This window comes from Colias croceus, chromosome 5 (genome assembly GCF_905220415.1).
Source record: "Colias croceus chromosome 5, ilColCroc2.1".
In the NCBI taxonomy this organism is placed as follows: Eukaryota; Metazoa; Arthropoda; class Insecta; order Lepidoptera; family Pieridae; genus Colias; species Colias croceus.
In genome coordinates this window covers 3,545,112-3,566,113 of record NC_059541.1, presented here as the reverse complement: position 1 = coordinate 3,566,113, position 21,002 = coordinate 3,545,112, and the positions used below count along the sequence as shown (strand labels likewise).

The window sequence follows — 21,002 nt, the reverse complement described above, 5'->3', positions numbered from 1 at the left end:
TATAAGTGCTGATTTACACAGGGTCAGTAACTGACTACAAATTCGAGGCAAATCAGTGCTGACCCGAAAAAAAACCCTGTGTAAACAGATTTGAAGTCAGTACAGAGGCTTGAAGTCTATGTAAACAGTTAAAGTCAGTCGCGGCGCCGAATTTCGGCGCCGCGACTGACTCGTCTACTGACCCTGTGTAAATCAGCTATAATGGGTGGAGTAAGACCCAATGTCATGACAACGAATGCATTACAAACCTGCCGTATAGTAAAGTTCTCGAGCACGCTATTCATCATATATGTACTTCTCGGGCAAATGTTTCAGCTTGTGTATGAAGTTGACCATATACTCGCACATAGGCGACCTCTGTATGCGCAGTTTTATTCTATTATTATTTATTTAAAGATAGTAAAACTAACCTGCAGTATAGTAAAGTTCTCGAGCACGCTGTTCATCATATACTTCTCGGGCAAATGTTTAAGCTTGTGTATAAAGTTGACCATATACTCGCACATAGGCGACCTCTGTATGCGCAGTTTTATTCTATTATTTATTTAAAGATAGTACAACTAACCTGCAGTATAGTAAAGTTCTCGAGCACGCTGTTCATCATATACTTCTCGGGAAAATGTTTCAGTTTGTGTATGAAGTTGACCATATACTCGCACATGGGCGACTTCTGTATGCGCAGTTTTCTTCTATTATTATTTATTTAAAGATAGTACAACTAACCTGCAGTATAGTAAAGTTCTCGAGCACGCTGTTCATCATATACTTCTCGGGCAAATGTTTAAGCTTGTGTATAAAGTTGACCATATACTCGCACATAGGCGACCTCTGTATGCGCAGTTTTATTCTATTATTTATTTAAAGATAGTACAACTAACCTGCAGTATAGTAAAGTTCTCGAGCACGCTGTTCATCATATACTTCTCGGGCAAATGTTTCAGCTTGTGTATGAAGTTGACCATATACTCGCACATAAAAACCCATGGAGGGTTGTCGCGTAAAAACCACAGGACAGTTCTTTGGCATATTATGATATATACGTACAGTTACTTACATATTTTGTAAAATTAAATTGTAATACTGAAATGATTTAAAAGAGCAACTATGGAGTTTCTTGCCGATTCTTCTCCATAGATACTGCTTTCCGAATCGGTGGTAAATGTTAAAAATATGTATTGACGTTTCAAAAGTGCTTCTCGAAGAAGTCTAATTGAATAAATAAATGTTTGAGTTTGAGTTTGAGTTTATGGGCGACCTCTGTATGCGCAGTTTTATTCTATTATTATTTATTTAAAGAAAGTACAACTAACCTGCAGTATAGTAAAGTTCTCGAGCACGCTGTTCATCATATACTTCTCGGGCAAATGTTTCAGCTTGTGTATAAAGTTGACCATATATTCGCACATGGGTGACCTCTGTATGCGGTATACGAAGCGGCCGCCCTCAAATCGCGCGTATTCCGTTTCAACTTTTTCCACAACTTGTTTGCCGAACGAACACACTTTTGTGCTACACGTTATGGTCATGTTTTCGTTGCTCTCGTATCTGGAATTTGAAAATAGTATTAAAATATGTGTTAAAATGTTAGGTAAATTATATGTCAATGAAGGACGCTGCATAGAGAATATTCTTGAGCAGGTGAATGTTCCAGTTAGTCCAGAAAAAAAAAATCCTTTGCAGTCGTAAAAAAAAATCCCGGATACAAAATATATCATACTATAAAAACGCTCCGTTGGGACATGAACAAAAAAGAAAAAAGTAGGTTCTATGGTATGATTTTTCTGGCTGGAGAGAGGGGAGGTTAGATAAGGTATTTTTCACATTCAAATCAACTAAGTAATTCAGATGGTAAATTCCACACGGGGTAAACCGCTGGTGGAAAACTAATTCATAATACTAGTAAGCCTATTAAGAATAGGAATAAAATACTCACACACTAGTCACCCCATAGAAAGCTGCAGGATCGTCCAAGTTATTAGTATTTAGGTCCGCCCAAAACTTTACAAGGAAGAATGCGTTCCGCGGACCTTTCTCATATAACTCCTTGAGACCTCCCTTCTTCTCTGGGAACTTGTCGTTAATCTGTTGTACGTCTACTGACTGAAATAAAATAAATAAATCTTTAATAAAAACATTTGTTATCTCTAAATATTTGGTTACTTTTCATTTTTATGTTACATTGTTTATGGTGTCCTGGAAGTAAGAATAGTTAACAAATTTGATCACGTGTTATCTCTAAATATTTGGTTACTTTTCATTTTTATGTTAAATTTTTATGGTGTCCTGGAAGTAAGAATAGTTAACAAATTTGATCACATCATAAAACTAGTTATTTCAGCAGATATTATATGATTCTAGAGATACTGATTCTCATTCTGATTAATTATTATTATTAATCGTAGCCCATACTTTCACTCATTTGGCTATTTTAACTATTGTTTAAAGCAACTATTCGATTAGAATCCTTAATAAAATCTTATGTTATAACATAATATATGTTCAACAGAAAATGACTTACCTCTAATAAAGGATCCGCGTATGTGACAGTACCACCTATATGTACGAAGAGATGCTGCGCCGGCGCCGTACTCGGTGGATACTAGAAAATAAACCGTTATATAAGTATTAATAAAACGATAATTTTTTGCAACACACACAATAAATCATACATAAAATAGTTTTGTGGGGGCAAAACTGTAATAAGTAAATGAAAATCAATCTTTGGTGAATATGGTAAGTGTTAGGTATTATTCTATTGTAGACATAACTTAAACTTTTTAGTCAAATAAGCATTCTCGAGGCACCTATAAAACATATTTGTGTACAGAGATTATTTTAATATCTTTCTATGTCCGAGAATTTTAACACAAGGAAAATTCTACTGCGTGCATATTATGTTCATAGCACACCAAAATATATAGTATTTTCAATGTCAAGAATTTTTCTAACGATTAACTACTACATCTTAGTTCTGGGAAATTATGTATACTTATGATGATGTTATCTTAATTATGTCGTATGTGTAACCAATGTTAACTTAAATTAAGAATCCAGTTCGTTGCAATTTGCTTATTGAGAATGACATTTTAGAGTGAGTTTTTTCAAACTTGTGGAGATTCTGCGTTTTTCTCCTTTCTTTTCCTCCTGCTTATTAATTAACTATTAATATAACTATGTTTAGTAACTGTCTGTTAGGTGCTTTTTACAAAATATAAATAAAAACATAAGGAACTCACCGTGTCCGGGTCTCTAGGGTGTTCCACGAACGCAGAGAACTCCACGAGTCGCAGTTTGTGTGTTGCGATCGCGCGGCCCTCCCAGGGAGGAGGGGGGGCTACGTCTGTACCGCCCCCCACCACACCGCCAACGGGGACACCCTTGTAGCCCGCGCCCGGGAATGGTTTCACACTGGAAGTGGACGATTTTTGGTTATTTTACTTCATAATTATTCATTATTAATTATTCCTTCATTATCAATTCCTAAACGTATTGGTTGAACTGAAGTTGGCGTTTCGATTCAAACTTAATGGCGGTTCGGAAGTTAGGTTCAGGTGCGAGTGCGGGTGCGCACAGGTCCCTTATCGTTCCGCTAATATCTAAAATTGTTTTCTGCGCATTGGATCGTACGATGTTCCGAGCCGCCATTAAGTTTGAATCGTAGTTACTGTAACAGTCACCTTGTTCGTGATGATAGCTCTTATTACTGTGGGAAACTGACTATTTTACGTTTTCGATTTTACGTCGATTCGCGCCTAACTTCAGACCAAACAAATAATGTTTTTCATTATAATTTAATATTTAATTGTTATAGATCTTAAAAAATATTTTTAGTGAATTTATCTCGTATAAATTTAATCAAATTCAAGCAAGACTGGTATACCTATTGAAAGTATTGCACACAATATGCTTGTAGCAAAGGATCAAACCAGAATAGTACAGTTACGTACACAACGGTTCAAAGGTTCCTAAAATAGCACTCCTAGAAACCCTTAAGCTCTAAATGGCAGTTTTATTGCAACTATTTCTCATATATATATAAAAAATATAACGGATCGTGTTTTAATGATTTTCGATAATTACTTGGCAATAAATAAAATGTAGTGTAACTAGTTCTTTTAACGCGCAGATGATACCGATCTTAATCATGTTGTACTGTTTATTTCAAGTACTGTTGTTTATAATTTTTGCACATTTTAATTTATGTTTGTACACAGTGTGGCCCGCGACTGTGTTGACAGTCAGTCAGTCAGTTAGCAAAAACTATAATATAATGGATAATAAACTCTGAACAAGTGTGTTTTATTGGTTACTAGTGGTCCGCCCCGGCTTCGCCCGTGGTACCTACGTGTTTAAACTATCCTATCTCTCAAGTTGGATCGAACTGCACATGGTGTCCGAATTTTATTATAATCGGTTAAGTGATTTAGGAGTCCATTGAGGACAAACATTGTGACACGAGATTTATATATATTAGATAAGGACATGATGACAATATTAGTAAAATTCAAGTATCGATGAATTTATCGCGATGTGTATGGAGTTCTTTTTGTGACCCAGAATATAATAAAAGTTTAGTATGAAAGCACGATCAAGAGCACTATCAAAAACTAGACGTATTTTTGCAGTTTATGTTCATCTGGTGTATGATCTACAACACTGCCAAATATGTTTAAAATTCGTTCAGTATGGTTTTTGTATGAATTGTTATTACTTAATATGCACTGTGTTCAAGGAGACGTTCCACCAGGTTGTCTGGAATAGATCGCTGTCGGAGCGATAAAACCGCCTATTGTGCTATTTTATTACTTATGTATCATCATCATCATCATCATCAGCCCATATACGTTCCCACTGCTGGGACACGGGCCTCCTATGAGGGTACAGGCCATAATCCACCGCGCTGGCCAAGTGCGTGTTGGCGGATGACACATGTCGTCGAACTTTTTTTTTTTTTTTTTTTAATTCTTCGACATGTCGGTTTCCTCACGATGTTTTCCTTCACCGTTCGAGCAGTGGTGATGTTACAACATGCGCAGATAAATTGAAAAATCAATTTAATTCCTGCGCGCTCGCCTGGTCTCGAACCCCGGACTTATCGATTCGAAGTCCGAGGTCTCACCACTGAGCCACCACTGCTCTTATGTATATGTTACCGGAAATGTATGAAATCAAGGAATTGTATACAATTCCTAGGAAATGTGTGCAATTCCGATACTATTTAGGAAATGTATAAAATAATGTTTAAAAAACTATTTAATGCATGCATATCCTACAGAATGTATTATCTTCCTAGGAATTATATACAATTCCTATATCGTATTAGGAAATGTGTAAAGTAAATGCTTTCTGTAATAAAACACGTTGTTATTTTTTTATTATAGCTCTTATTGATACAATCGGGTAACAGTCATACCGTAAAATTGTAATAATATTATGTTCATATTATTATCTTACTAATTAACATTTTTAAAATCAACTATCTAACTTTTAACGTAAATATCACAAAATCAACTTATATTTATTCTTATAAAATCAAATTTTCATTTTGCAAGAAGGTAATCAGTCCCCTCGTCCCGCTGTCGTCGCAGTCGGATTGTACAATCCACCGTATTACATTACGGCTAGCTGTTTTAATATGCCGAAAATTCGTCTTTATGTTTTACATTTCCGATAGCTATTTAGGAAATGTGTATAAAAAAATTTATTTCACACATTTCCGTACGATTTTAGGAATTATATACATTTCCTAGGAATTGTATACAATGACGGATTACATACATTTCCGGTAACATATATAATATGTATCCTTATTTGTATTTTTCTCTATGGTGCACAATAAATAATTTTTGTTTGTTGGAATTAGTAACAAACATCCACCCATCCTATACCTATATTTACAATAATAGGGCCTAGTAAAATAGGATAAAAATAAAATACTTACTCTTGTGACGTGCCAGCTTGTAGACCAGGCTGCCAGAATTGCTGAAAAACAAAAACAAACCATGTTATACACTCATACAGGCATATATTACCCATGTTACAAGTCAGCAAATTGACTATATTTTCTTAAGCGTAAACATATTAGAAGATTGATATTCCTTATGTGATTTTTGTTAAAAAGCAGATGGAAACGTATTAATGTAAGATATAAATGAGTGGAAGTTTTTGCTTTTGCTGTTTACACTCTGTTTAATGAGGAAGCTGGCAATTATCACTCATTTTCAACTTCTTTGTTTTTGAAGCCTTTTATATAGAATGTACGTTTTGTACATATAAAGTGTTGTAATAAATCTATTTAAATAGACTTTATTAATTATTGGATATGAATAAAGTTCATGGTATTTTATTTTCTATATGCGTGTATCTCATAAGGTTCAGAAGATAGAGCAATATTTTGCACTAAATGTGTAAAAGTGTCAATAAACATGATTATTATTTTTTAATCCGTCCGAAATTTGTACCTAGTCTTTACATATATAACTTAAAATTTACATTATTACCTCAAATAACTATTGCAAATGTATTTTTTTTTAAGTTAAGTAAGTAAAACATCATCTCTAGGTAATATATTGAATCTGTCTAAAAATATACACTCTGTTTATACCGTGTTATCAGAAATTTATTAATGATCAAATGAAAGGCTTCTAGTTAGTTCAACTCGATAAAGCTTTGTAAGTGGCGTCGTAGAAACCTGCATTAGTGCAACGCAACACATACAATATTAACTCTACATAACGCCGTATCTAGAGGGTAAGATTTAGACAAAAATACATGAAACTAAGTTAAATTATAAATAAAGCCAATCGATGTTATTTCAGTTTATCCTCATTTGCGTGCATGGCGGCATGCCTAGATAGAAGCAACACAATAAAGGCTATTTTGGTGTGAATTAACACAAAGGCATGCCTTGAAAAATGTACCGTGTGATGGTACGCCGGGTGAGGCAAACCCGCCACTATTTGAGCGCTAGATAGTGTGCTCATTGACTGCATCGCCTTCTCTTTCATCACACCACCGTCCTAGATTATTTATCACGTTTTAAATGTCTTGCTACACATTAAATTACTAAAAGATTTTGTATTTTTTTTCGATACTTATCACAAGTGGGTACTATAGTCACTAGACGTAGAGCCTAGAGATATTTTATACGAGGTGTTAATTGGCATGAACTTACCACTTTAAGCTTGGCCTGTATTTCTCGAAGTTTCCGCCTAGCTAAAACCTGTATGTGTGAAGATACTTGTTTCCTTGTGCGCGTTTTCCCCGTCCTTAATTTTATATATCTTGCTATAAGTTCGTTTCTTCCTGTAATTTAGAGAGAATTAATTTATCAACTTGAAAGCTTGCATGGAAGGATTCGGGAAATTTAAACAAGATGTGTTAAATTATTATGACATTGTGTTACTAATATCTAAACAGTTTATTATAAAACACAATATTTGAGATAAAACGCCAATTGCCATAGTCCGCGAAATATTTGACATAGCCGATAAAGCAACGCGCAATGCTATGCCCGCGTAGCACCAGCCCAAATCGTTATGAAACAATTTTCAAAATATTTTGAATAACTATTTTCAATTATTGAAACTGCAGTCGAACAGGAATGCGGGGTCGATTGGCAGAGGGCGAAATTTACTCTAACAAATTGATTTGGTTATTCCATTTTAGAAACAACCATATTTTATAATAACTTTGTTCGTAGAAATTATTTTGTGTATGTGTATTGTTTCAATTTAAAGATAAGTGATACCAAATTTTATACGTAATAAATTTTTCTGATAAACCATATGTACACAGCCTTTTTGGCATGTAGTCATTTCCTAGACTCCTAGTATTTAGTGATAAACTAGCATTTTATTCGATTAGGTATACCAAAAATATTTCCCTTATGTGTAAACGAGGTAAAAACCCAATAAATTTTCTTATATGATTATTATATAACTTGTCTCTATCCCTAAAACATACGTCATAAGATCATCATTACTTTCGGCTATTGCACGACTCTCTACGATCGAAAAGTTTGTTTTGCCTGTTCCGCAACTATTTAATTAATAACACGATTAACAAACGTAATATCTTAAATCTACACATCATTTTATTTCTTCATTTCTATAACAAATTCGAAAATGGTCAAACAGAAATGTCCCTATCACAACCGTCGCATCCCTAATCGAAGTGTGCCCATATGAACGTGGACAATAAAGTATTAATTTGTGGACGCCGTGTACAGAAGTGTGGGACAGGCCAAAGTAAATTGAAATCTCATTGAATTCGGGGAATGCGACGCCGCGCCGGAGCGACGGCTGGTGCGAATTTAATTAACCCCTTGGCTGCTCGTTGAGGCAAACGTGCGTATAGATATACCTAGTTTATTATCTCTCGTTATTTCATAGCCAACTCTTGATAGTTCCAAATTTGTCACCTTTGTTTAAGACTTGCGAGCGTATTGAACATAAGTTGCATGAGCTTTTGCCTTATTAAAAGGCATTATCATTTCAAAGACGCTATAGGAAGTATCAAGAATGGTTTCATGGTGATTGAGTGTTTGTAGTTCGACATTAAAGAGATCATTTCACTTGAATAATTGTGTAATAGACACCATTATGGTAAGACGTACATATTTGAGTTAGAGGGATTTTCATTATCATAAAAATGTTCTGCTCTTTCCACGTGATTGGGTCACAAACATCTGAAACTTCATAATGTAGTTCGATCATTTAGTGTCGTATACACATTACACCATAAGTTTTAATAAGCTCCGTTTTATAGGTAAGTAATATTTTTCAATAACGTACATTATTCGTGAACATTACTTTATTATTTCAATTTACATTTATAGTCCTATCAATAGACTGTGTAATTTATAACAGCTTACTGAACTTCAACAGTAACATCCGCCTTAACCCACGGCAACATTCTTCAAGTTTTAACTTTTAAGTATCGTAACTTCGTCTCTTATATTTCCGAAAGCGCTCCACCCATTGCGCGCTTTCACAGCGGGTGACGTTTAAAATTAGGTGACCACTCGACAAATCGGGTGTTAACACGAATAAACCCACCGTGTGTCACTCGTACATGCACGCAGCGAGCGTCCCCGCGAATCCAGCATTAAGAGTGCTTTCACCCGAAACGTCGCATGCATCTATAAATAGGGCGGTGCAGAGGATCAAGTCGGAACGTTTCTATTCCGCGGCGAATAGAAAAACAAGTGATCATTATTTATTGGTTTGTTAGATGGCTAATTTGGTCGAGTGCCAGCGCGCGGCCACGCTCTCGCGCACCTCTCGCGGAGGAAATTGTGCGTGCATCGGCGTGCAGCTGCCGCTTATGAATATTCAGTATTTTCATCGCGCCGCTACGAGTGATTCACCCTCGTAATTTATCAATGAGCACACGCTCTCCAATAATTAAAACGCAATATTGAATTTTTTATTCAATGAACTAGGGTTGCGTATCGATCGCTCACCTATAATTTATTCTATAACGGAGAAGTTATCGAAGATCCATCAGAAACACATTAACGTCCTATCTATCAGCCGTGACCTTTTAAAAGCTTTACGCGAATATATTTCTGGCATAACGTTCAGTGTATTATATTTCTTCAGCAACATGCTTGTTGAATGAAACTATGTTAACTGTAAAGTTTGGTAAAGAGACAAAAGATGTGTTTCAGTATAAAATATATAAACGTTAAATGTTTTTGGTATTAATATGCAATGTGCATAATTTTAATTCGTGTCTTTGCGTAGATACCTACAAAAGGAGTGTTTGTGTCTATGTAGCGATTTCTTCCAGACAACCGGACGTACGGAGAGAAATTAAATTAGAGGAAGATAAAGGGTAGAGCTCTTGTAGAACCGGCATTTGAAAATGGATAAAACTTATTCGACTCGCAATTCGTATGAATACAATTGAATTGGATTAATTGTTCGCATCGATAGTGTAAAAACAAAAAAATAAATGTTTACGCGAGACAGGCGCCGGGCCAGAATTTCACGCTGACCCAAACGGAAGATATGCGAGTCAAATCCTTAAAGGGTTGAGTTGAGACGGTTCTAAGGAGGATTTCTCGGGAGACAATCGGGAGTTATGCCCGAGGACGGGCGGGGCGCTAAACAACGGGCGCGGAGCCCGCCCCTTCTTTATATTTTCTTACTGCGTTCGCCGCCTAGCGGCCGGGCCCCTTACACGCTCGCTCGCTCACTAATTGCGCATTCTTCGCATAGTTTAGCCCTCCCGGCGAACCCTCCGGCCCCCCGGACCACGTGAAGCCGTGCGCCGACGAAACTTTCATACTGCCAGGATATTGAGCGGTTTTGAATGTCTTAACTCACGAACGTGCTTGCAGCTTGCACGCTTTGTAAGCAAACAGTTTGCAACAACTCGCCGCAACATTTCGGCCGCTTAACTACGGCTCACGTGCATCTCCCGGTCATACATACACGGTAACGATATATTTCGGCAACTATTTCCCTTGTTCCAACTTGGAGCTGTATCAAACGTTTGAATGAACTTCAATAATTACTTGGATAGGGCGGAATTTTCTTTTAAATTAGACCGATATTAAAAGTACATAGAAGCGTGAAAACTCAAAGGTATCATTACTTATAAATTTTTTATTAATTATTCACCACAGTGTTAAATGCCACAATGTTAAACAGGAAAGTATCCAGAGTGGAAACTTGTAACATATTTTTCTCGTTTAACCTAGTTCGATGAAGTTGAGGGCAGATTTCACTGTGAAGTGTCGGAGGAACTTAGTAACTTTTCATGAGTGAACTTTTATAATATACAATATGTACACAATCGTTCTCAGCTGTAAACAACTTTCATGAAAGTGCTTCTTTTTCACACTTGTAGGGAAATATGTTATATTAAAACTTACGACTCTATTTAATTTAGTTATTAGTCAATATAATATACGTATTACTTTTATTTTTTTTTTATTAATGTCCAAATAATTTTTAAAGAATGATTAGCATTTATCAAACTATGATCAGCTTTGCAAATTTTGGATCATTGGGCTTGTAAAACCTTTAATCCTCACACCGAAGCACTTATGTTTATTTATAGAAATAATTATTGCATTAAAAGTTCGTTGTAGAGCAGATGCAATTAATGTCTCTATTATAATATATAAAGCTACACTACCACTCACTGACTGACTGACATCGGGTTTCTCGGAAACTACGCGGAAAGTTGGGGGGATTTCGACGTGACCGTGTAGAGGTGCGCCGAGTGACCACCGGAAAAATATTGACATCTCCAACACCCTGGACAAGAGAGTGGACCCCTGGAGGTGCGCAGAAACGGTGCCACCTGGAGGGGGGGTGTCTGAACAAAAATTGCTCGGAACTGGTGGCGATTACCAGGGGTGGTGGAAAAATGGGGATTTTCGCGAAAACAAGATGGCCGCCGTACTTTGCCAAAATCGCCGTTTATGAATCCTTACGTCTCAAATTTGGCTCACGTGCTCTGTTCGAGCCGGCGAATCGATCGGTGCCCCGTTCGAGTGGCTCCGGGCCCCCGTTTCCAACTTCCATACAACGTTAACTCCAACGGCCCGCGGAAACGGTGCGAGTTGGGTGGGGGGTGTCGGAACTAAAAATGATCACCACCCTGGGACGCTACCAGGGAGCCATAGTGGGACGCTCGATTTTGGAATTTTTCCATTTTTGGCGCAAACATAAAAACGTAAATTTAGACGAGGTGGTGCAATGGAGAAATACACCAATGACGCATTCGTACTCGCCCAGCTCCCAGGATATCCAGAAAAATCCGAAATCTTAAACTTTCCCTCATCTCTCGAAGACGGTCAACTGCCCGCGCAAACGGTAACAGATACATCTGGGGTGCTCGAACTAAACTTGTAGTAGACCTCGAGCAATTACCACAGAGTGCAAAAAAAATTCAAAATGGCGGAAAAAATGGCCACCGCCATACAAATTCTAAAATGGCCACCGCTGGTCCGATCGCGCTGAAACTTGGCAAAGGAGCTTTAATCGAGCCGCATATTAAGTTGGCATACTCATAATTGAGTTTCCATCGCTGGTTTCCGAGTTTCATACAACGCAAAATTTGACGGCTCTCTGAAACGGCGCGAGATAGGTGGGGGGTGTAGAACTAAAAAATGATCAGGAAGATGGGGTGCTACCAGGGCAATCGAGAAATTTCAAATTTGACGCAATTTTTTTTCAAAAAATGGCCAATTTTTCAAAGCAAGATGGTGGCGCCGGTTACTTCACGATCGGTCTGAAAATTGACTTCTGTGCTTGAATCGGCCAGATTTACAAAACTGCATACTTAGAATTTCTCGCCGACTCCCGGTTTCCATTTTCCATACATCATGAAATTCAATGGCTCTCTGAACTGGTGGCAGGTAGGTCGGGGTCGCCGAAGTAAAAAATACTTCAAAACCTGGTCCGCTTCCAGGCATATAAAAATTTTTGGTAAAATGCGAAATTTTTTTTTTTCGAAAATTTTGTATGGAAATTTCCATAGTAGGAAGGGTAATAGGAATAGCATCGGTAAAAGACGGCACTGCGGGCTGCTTGCCGCCCGCCCACCGCGCAACCTCGAGGCTCGACAGCCTCCCGGAGTAGAAAATATTTATTAACTTTTAAACTACCGCACGAACCAAGCGAGCGAAGCGAGCGAGTTACAGCAGCGGCCGACGTAAATATTCAAATAGGTAGCGAGGAGCGAAGCGACGAGCGTGTAAGGTTAACTTTTGAACTACCTACCGCACGAGCCAAGCGAGCGAAGCGAGCGAGTCACGGCAGCGACCAGCGTAAATATTCAAATAGGTAGCGAGGAGCGAAGCGACGAGCGTGTTAGGTTAACTTATGAACTACCTACCGCACGAGCCAAGCGAGCGAAGCGAGCGAGTCGCGGCAGCGGCCGGCATAAATATTCAAATAGGTAGCGAGGAGCGAAGCGACGAGCGTGTTAGGTTAACTCTTGAACAGTTTATTATGAAAAGTCACTGCCCGCTATCGATAAGACGTTTCAAAAATTTTACCAATATTTGAATAAGTAATTTATAAGCAGTTTAAGTAGCGAGGAGCGAAGCGACGAGCGTGTAAGGTTAACTTTTGAACTACCACACGAGCCATGCGAGCGAAGCGAGCGAGTCACGGCAGCGGCCGGCCTAAATATTCAAATAGGTAGCGAGGAGCGAAGCGACGAGCGTGTTAGGTTAACTTTTGAACTACCTATCGCACGAGCCAAGCGAGCGAAGCGAGCGAGTCTTGGCAGCGGCCGGCCTAAATATTCTAATAGGTAGCGAGGAGCGAAGCGACGAGCGTGAGGTTAACTCTTGAACAGTTTATTATGAAAAGTCACTGCCCGCTATCGATAAGACGTTTCAAAAATTTAACAATATTTGAATAAGTAATTTATAAGCAGTTTCGACTGACTGTAGAATCGCTGTTAGCAGATGTTACAAATGGAAAGGAAATTCGAATGCATTTTCAAATGACTGAAGATTTCTGCCCTGGGATGAGCCGCGAGCTGCTTGCAGCTCGCGCACCACGCAACCTCGAAGGTGGACAGCCCCCCGGAATAGAAAATATTTGAATGGGGAATTTATAAGCATTACCGACTGACTGTAGAATCGCTGTTAGGAGATGTAACAAATGGATAGGAAATTCGAATGCATTTTCAAATGACTGAATATTTCTGCCCTGGGATGCTTCGCGGGCTGCTTGCAGCCCGCGCACTACGCTCCCTCGAAGGTGGACAGCCTCCCGGAGTGGAAAATACTTGAATGGGGAATTTATAAGCATTAACGACTGACTGTAGAATCGCTGTTAGCAGATGTAACAAATGGACAGAAAATTCGAATATATTTTCAAATGACTGCCCTATTGCTTCAACCCAGGGGCAAAAGGGGCTCGCGGGCTGCTTGCAGCCCGCGCACCACGCGCCCTCGAAGGTCGACAGCATTCCAGAATAGAAAATATTTGAATTGGTAATTTATAAGCACTTCCGATTGACTGTGGAATCGCTGTTAGCAGAAAATTACAAATGGACTGGGAATTCTAACACATTTTCTAATGACTGCCCTATTGCTTCAACCCAGGGGCAAAAGGGACTCGCGGGCTGCTTGCAGCCCGCGCACAACGCACCAGCTAGTTATCTATTATTAAAGCCAAAAGTGACACTCATTAAACATTTTCTACGAATAGCAGAGTGGCCAGCAAAAGTAAACAATGAACAAACAAATAAAAAAAGTTAAAAGCGTTTTCGCGTTAAAAATAACAACTTTTACAAAAATACCAATTACTCTTTATGAGCCGACGCAATTGGTAATTTATTATAATACTTTGCACCCGCGGCTTCGCCCGCGCAGTCAAAGAAAAACCCGCATAGTTCCAGTTCTCGTGGGATCCTATCCTATGTCCCGGGGTAAAAAGTAGCCTATGTCCTTTCTCGGGTATCAAAATATCTCTATAGCAAATTTCATGCAAATTGGTTCTGAAATTAAGGCGTGATTGAGTAACAGACAGACAGATAGAGTTACTTTCGAATTTATAATATTATATAGTATGGATTGGACTATTATTTTCTGAAAAACAAAACATTCTTTATTGTGCACTGAGCTTGTGACTTCGTCACTTTATCACGCGATACTCTTCCCCCCTTGAAAAGCTTCGTGAAAGTTTTATTTTCACAATATGAAGTGGCATATGACCCTCTTCAAGGCACCACATCCCTTTACGAAAAATATAGAGCAGTTCAGGATGAACACGACAGACAAACAGATAAAAATTCAAAAAGAAAATATCATAATGGACAGTAAAAAAGAAACATAATAAATTTCTCTCTGGCAATATGTATGCCGCATTTAAAGTTTCAAAGGTAGATAAGAATATCTAAACGGTCGTTAACCAAAGGTGATAAATTCGTTCATAGCATTCAATTCAAAGCTTAATATCTACGCAAAGCAAGACCTATCCTTAGATTCATTCTATTCAATGTTCCAACGGTACAAGAAATTACACTTACATATGGGATGTCTTACATAAGGACCTTAGAAATTAGAATTAATAATGTAATGCCATAATACGATCCTGTTTTATTGGCAATAACTTGGTTTTAGAACCATCAACCATTGGTATATCTAGCAATTATATGTAAAAATATACAAACAGTGTATAATTTGTATCCAATAACGGTTCTCAATTTATGTTGCGAATCAAACAATACAATCAGACAATAGGTGTTCATTTGTGTGACGCTATAAATATAATATCATGTATGGATTGTATTCTTTCGTAATATTCGCATGAACCGTAAAAATATGATCAATATGCAAAAAAATCATTCATCTACTGCAGTCATCTTGAAGTTCAGTATCAAATTGTAAATTTTCCCCGGCACGCAAATATCACATAAATAAAAACAAAATTTTGTAGGGTAGTTTTACATAACTTCATTTTACGACAGTTATCACTACCAGCACCGAAAATCAATGTTTAATGCAATTATCACTAACAAAAGCGAAAATCAATATGCCCTGCAATTGTAAACAGTTAACATGTGTCACGAGTAGTGAAGACGATACTCAGATTGAGGGTGGCTAGATGAAGTCGGGCCAGCACGTCCGCGACTAATGTGCTCATATATTGTCTGGAGCAGTGTCCGCAATTATGTACAGCGTATATGGCCTTGAGGATATTGCGGGTACTCCGTGGACAAGATTAAAACCGAATTTCGTGTACGTAATGGGAGTGCGAAAATTGATGTTTGTATGTGGTAGATTGGCAATTGACATCGTCAGATGATAAAATGTAATGATGTCCCTTTTAAGGGAATGGATCTGAGTGCGAATTTGGTTGGAGTTGACTTATTGAAACTTTTTCAGTAATAATTCATAATCAAATGATTTCCTCTAAGTCATTTTTAACATAAAAAATACTCCCTTTTTCCTGGTTGGAAGCAGGCTAACAAATAAACATTCACAATTAACATACGAGCATACTTTGTGCACACGCACTCAAGCCGATCTCTCCAGTTGACACACGCCACGTTTCAGTCCCAACAATAGCGCATCAAATTCATACCGTACGCATATTCTTTACTCGATTATATTTAAATTACATTACACAATTATTTCCGCTAGGGTGATAAGATTCAAATGGCGCATTTCTTTCCGTCTATTAAATCACTTGAGGTGGACACATTGCTGCGGTAGATTTGTTTAGCAATTCCATCTGGAGGCCGGTCCTTTAATTAAAAGCGGGATATATAATGCTCGGGCTTGACACGAACTTAATGTGCGTCCGGCGAAATGGTGGCCTTTAATTGTCTACGTCAATTACACCCAAACGCACGTAATAAGTGCTGAGGGAGGAATTACGCTTTTATTTTAAGGCAAGTTAATGTGTCTTCAGCTTTATTTTAAAAGACATACCTTCTTTATTTACATTGCGGGATTATGGAATATGTGGCCACGTTATAAATGAGAAATGGGCCCGTCTGATACCACGCTATTAAATATTAATATGTCTCTTCAATGGATTGAAACGTTTAAAATTCATCGTTTATTTTTTATCACAACTATTCAACTATCAATTGTAGATAAAGAACTTAATACGCTTCATTATGTTTGATTAAAATACTTTAGAAAATAGCAATAGAGAAAAACGCGCATATTAAATATGGTATTTATCTTAATCACTAATCAGTCATTTGTGTTTACGCAAAGCATTTGAAGAAAAAAATTGCGAAACATTTATCCCATGAGAACAATTTTTTGATTTGCGATTGTATGAATATTAAAATAGTTTCTCATCTAATAACAGTAAAAGCCTGTAATCCGACACACTTAGACTTTCGCAACATATTCATTATGTTCTAAGAGGGATCGTTACAGTATAGTCTACAGACAGAACTGACTACAGGTTAATACACTTAGATTTACTAGGGTCAGCTAAGCCTTCAGCCATCTTCCACTGCTGAGCTTCATGGATACCATGGATATCTAATATTTTATGTACTACTGTACATTTTATGGTATCTTTATTCTATAATAAACAGCATTTCTGATATTAAGATATCAACATAAACATATTGAAAAGGGTTACTTGGCAAAGTTATTATTTGATGAATAGCCTGAACGATATTAGAAGAGTTTGATAGAAGCATAGAAATATCCGATCAATCGATCAGTACGATTAACATTATCTTTAAAATAACGCTTAAAGACATAACTTGCAAGATGCAGCAGTTGCTGAAATTCAGAACGAACATTTATATATTATCAAAATATTAAATTTGTAATACTGACATGATTTAAAAGGGAAAATACGGAGCTTCTTGTCGGTTCTTCTACATAGATACTGCTTTCCGAATCGGTGGTAAATGTTAAAAATAATGTAATGAAGATTCAGAAGTGCTTCTAGAAGAAGTCTTATTGAACAAATAAATGTTTGTGTTTTTAGTTTGAAAAATACGTTACAGACTCGGAAAATTAACCTCATCTGTTGTATAAATTAAAAACCATTTCCATTCCAGTCCACCATGAATTAAGTACACAAATGATGACTGTTGAACATAAAAAAGATTTGCCCCGGTTATTAATTCGCTCCAGGGAATATGCAGCGATCGTCACGTCGACATAACGAGCATCCGCACTTAGTGTTGTAACGTGAAAAAATTCCACTGCTCCCTGTTAAGATTCTTTCAGCAATTAACTGATTCGACGGAGGAATTAGGGTGCGACAGAAAGGTTTAAGTAAATATAGATAGTCTTTTAATAAACATAATTTAAGACGGTGTAGGTCTCTCGTGAGCTTTGCCGTATGTAGGTACATTTACTTAGTCGGCGGTTGTCGAAAATTTTCAAGTGAATTTTTCATATATATATATATATAGACAGAGTTTAAAAATTCATATCACAATTGATCGACCAATACACACAGTTATGAAATTTCAGAATATTTGATGCAATGTCACATGAAACACCTAGTTCAGGTCATAAAAGAGGACAATTAATTAATAAAATTTATTTGTAGAGAATATTAAAAATTTCAGTTATCTTAAATAAGAAAATATTTAGCGCGCGGGAGGTCAGCTACTGGAAATAAAATAGAGACTTAACTGTAATATGAACAAATATAACTAAATTCATATTATACGACGATATTTATGCTATTTATGCAGTTTTTCCTTGTTCCCGTATTTTTTTTAAATAAATACAAGATAATAATTCCGGATTCTTAAAATGCATCTAAGACCGATAATCCTTTTTATATGCTCTCTATTTCGAGACGAAAAACATTTCTTATTATTGTTGACAATTATCGAAGCAAAGATTCAATTATTCCTAGGCTTTAGGATATCAATGAATGAGCCCTTTGACTTATCAATATGTATCAAAAACATAAGTGTGCAAACTCCAAATAGTTCCCGAAAGAACGAGCGAGCCAATTAGTCGCAAATCCGTCTGCAAACGCGGGTAGTTTTTCGCCAAGTCAGCGGATAGTGGAACAAAGCGTCTTCACTTGACTTCCCCGAAACGGAGACAGTCCGATCTCGAGATAATAATTGTCGGTGTGTTCCGTGGAATCCTATTGCGCAAACGGCTTTGTCGGCATCAATACCTTTTGTCTCGTCACTCGTGCCGTACCCATTGTTCCGTTTAGAAACAACCTTGATATCGACTCATAATTCAATCAAAATCTCATGTTCGCAAATTGAGATTTGCACGCGGCGAGATTGGTGACTGCGCGCGAACAAACACACATTTATTTAACTGTATACAATTTATTTTTAATAGGCTCATTAGTGAATTCTGAATTTAAGTCCTTGATGCGTCAAAATAATAAAAAATTCAACTAGCGATAGCATTGCACCGTGCACGTGCTTAAATTCTAAATATAATGAGCGATGAGCTAAGTTATTGTGCCAGTTCTGCTTTACAAAGTCATCTAAAATTGCTCTTTTATTATATTATTGAAATCTACTTAAGAAGCCGATAAAAATTATGAATCTTTACCGCTGCTATTTATCGGACAGAAAAAAAAAGCATTTTAAGCTTCGTAAAGCACCTGGAATTATGGGTCAGGGCAAATTTTTCATAACTTGGTATTGAATAGACTCATATAGTAAATACGGATAAACATTTTGCTCATTTAACAAATTTTCATTAATTCCATACACACTTAGGTGACTTCTGTAAAATGCAGAGTTTCTGAACCACTTCTGAACGATAAAGACGCTGTTAAGGTTACCGTAATTTTCATTTATAGACGCAAATATGGCACAAACAAGAACAAGTTACCACCATGGCTTTCAGCGTATTATACTTAAATCCGCCTTTCACCAAAATAGTGCAAATTTTCTTCACTTGAACGTGAAACCCTCATTAAGATGGATCAAAGCAGGTCCTCTAGCATGCTCGAACTCACCGTACATCTTGCCCTCGTCAGAGAGGATGATCTTCCGTCTCCCGCATGGAGGGTATATCGCCAGCGCCTCTTGGAAGCTCTGCTCGATGTCCGGACTCCATACTCCCTCCGCGTCCGCCGCCGACATATCCTGCGAACGGGACTATGTGAAACATGGACCGTTAAATGAATATCCAAATGCATCTGTGATGATTTGAGGTATCCATGAGGTCAAGTTTTTATTCAATAGTTTTTAAGTAAAACGTATGGAAAGCTGGGTACTGGTTTGACGTAAAAAAAATGTTATAAAATCTCAAGAATGATTGAAAAAAATATTGTTTACAAGTAACAGATATTAAAAGCTGGATGAAGAGAAACATAGTTTTACTTGGAAAAATGCTTTTAATTTAGGTACATCAAAACTAAGCTCAGAGAGCTTTAAGGAAGGCAAGCTAACCTAATAAACAATAATAATCTAACCGCCATTTTTCTGTCCTTATTTGTTTATCTGAAGACATCTTCAAAGTGTATCGGATGTGTTAAACTCTAATATCGAAAGAGATCATAAAACTACTCATAACAATAAATCATGAAAACACAACTGGTTGTGTAAAACAAACATACTTCATGTCAATATTTAATCATTACGTAAGAAGTAAAAGGCAAATTCACATTATTGGAAAAAATCAATACAATTCAAGTATTACGAAATGCAAATTCCAAATTTCCAACATTTTGATCAGTGCAATGCGCACAAGATTACAATGTTGAATCATTTGTAAGAGCGATTTTGTAATTTCGATCTATTCGCATTTTGTTTCCTTTCGAAACCTTGAACTTAACCAGTTGGCTCGAGAACTAGTATTCTCATGCAAATTGAACGCAAATTGGCAGCTGTTAAGCTTTATTGATTTTTACAAATTAATTGTTGTTTTTACTTGATATATGAATGTTATTTGCATTCGATTAACCAAATGGAGTCTAATAGAGGGTATTAAGATTATGTATTGTGTAAGGTATTTAATTTTTGTTTTAATATTACAGTATAGATAACGTTAGCTACTATTCTGTGGTATAGACTACTAGTATAGGGCTACTATTGAATGGTGTGTTACATAAAATAGTAAGGTGAGTAGTATTTCCCTTTTAATTAAATATGTTTACGGCAATCTGTATATTGACATAACTTTAATTAACAAGATGTAGGTAGATATAATTTTCAAAAATTGATATCTTATTTATTACGTTGATGTTAATTACGAAAGGTTGCATACAAACTGGTATCATGTTTGTTTAATTGCAAAATATCAGTATGTACTTATTGCAAATATATATACATAATTATTTATTATTAAAAGTAGGTCATTGTTTCGGAACAAGAAATGAACGTGTCCAAAAATTTTAAACATTTTAATTGCAACTTATGTAGTACGACATACAATTAACTTGACCAAATTCACGATATCATGGAAAAAATCACATATTTACATATATTTTTAATTCATTATTGAATTGTGTTTTACTCATTCAATAAAAATCATTCTGCTCTGTGAAACTCATTAATAAACATTTAACACATTAATGTAATGTGAGTTAATTAACAAATAT

The 21,002-nt window shown here is 36.8% G+C and overlaps 1 protein-coding gene across 4 annotated transcripts in view; it reads right to left on the bottom strand.

Annotated features, from left to right (window-relative positions):
• LOC123691606 (transcriptional enhancer factor TEF-1) overlaps positions 1-21,002 on the bottom strand; it is a 70,886-nt gene that overhangs the window by 1,645 nt on the left and 48,239 nt on the right. For 3 of the 4 annotated variants that reach the window (XM_045636091.1, XM_045636093.1, XM_045636090.1), the window contains 8 exons: positions 19,416-19,545; positions 7,175-7,305; positions 6,921-7,019; positions 5,942-5,982; positions 3,237-3,408; positions 2,519-2,599; positions 1,934-2,100; positions 1,311-1,545 (listed from right to left, as the gene is read on the bottom strand). In XM_045636091.1, coding sequence (XP_045492047.1) covers positions 1,311-1,545; positions 1,934-2,100; positions 2,519-2,599; positions 3,237-3,408; positions 5,942-5,982; positions 6,921-7,019; positions 7,175-7,305; positions 19,416-19,545 — 1,056 coding nt within the window. The remainder of the gene's footprint in view (positions 1-1,310; positions 1,546-1,933; positions 2,101-2,518; positions 2,600-3,236; positions 3,409-5,941; positions 5,983-6,920; positions 7,020-7,174; positions 7,306-19,415; positions 19,546-21,002) is intronic. The other variant, XM_045636092.1, reaches the window with a different exon arrangement.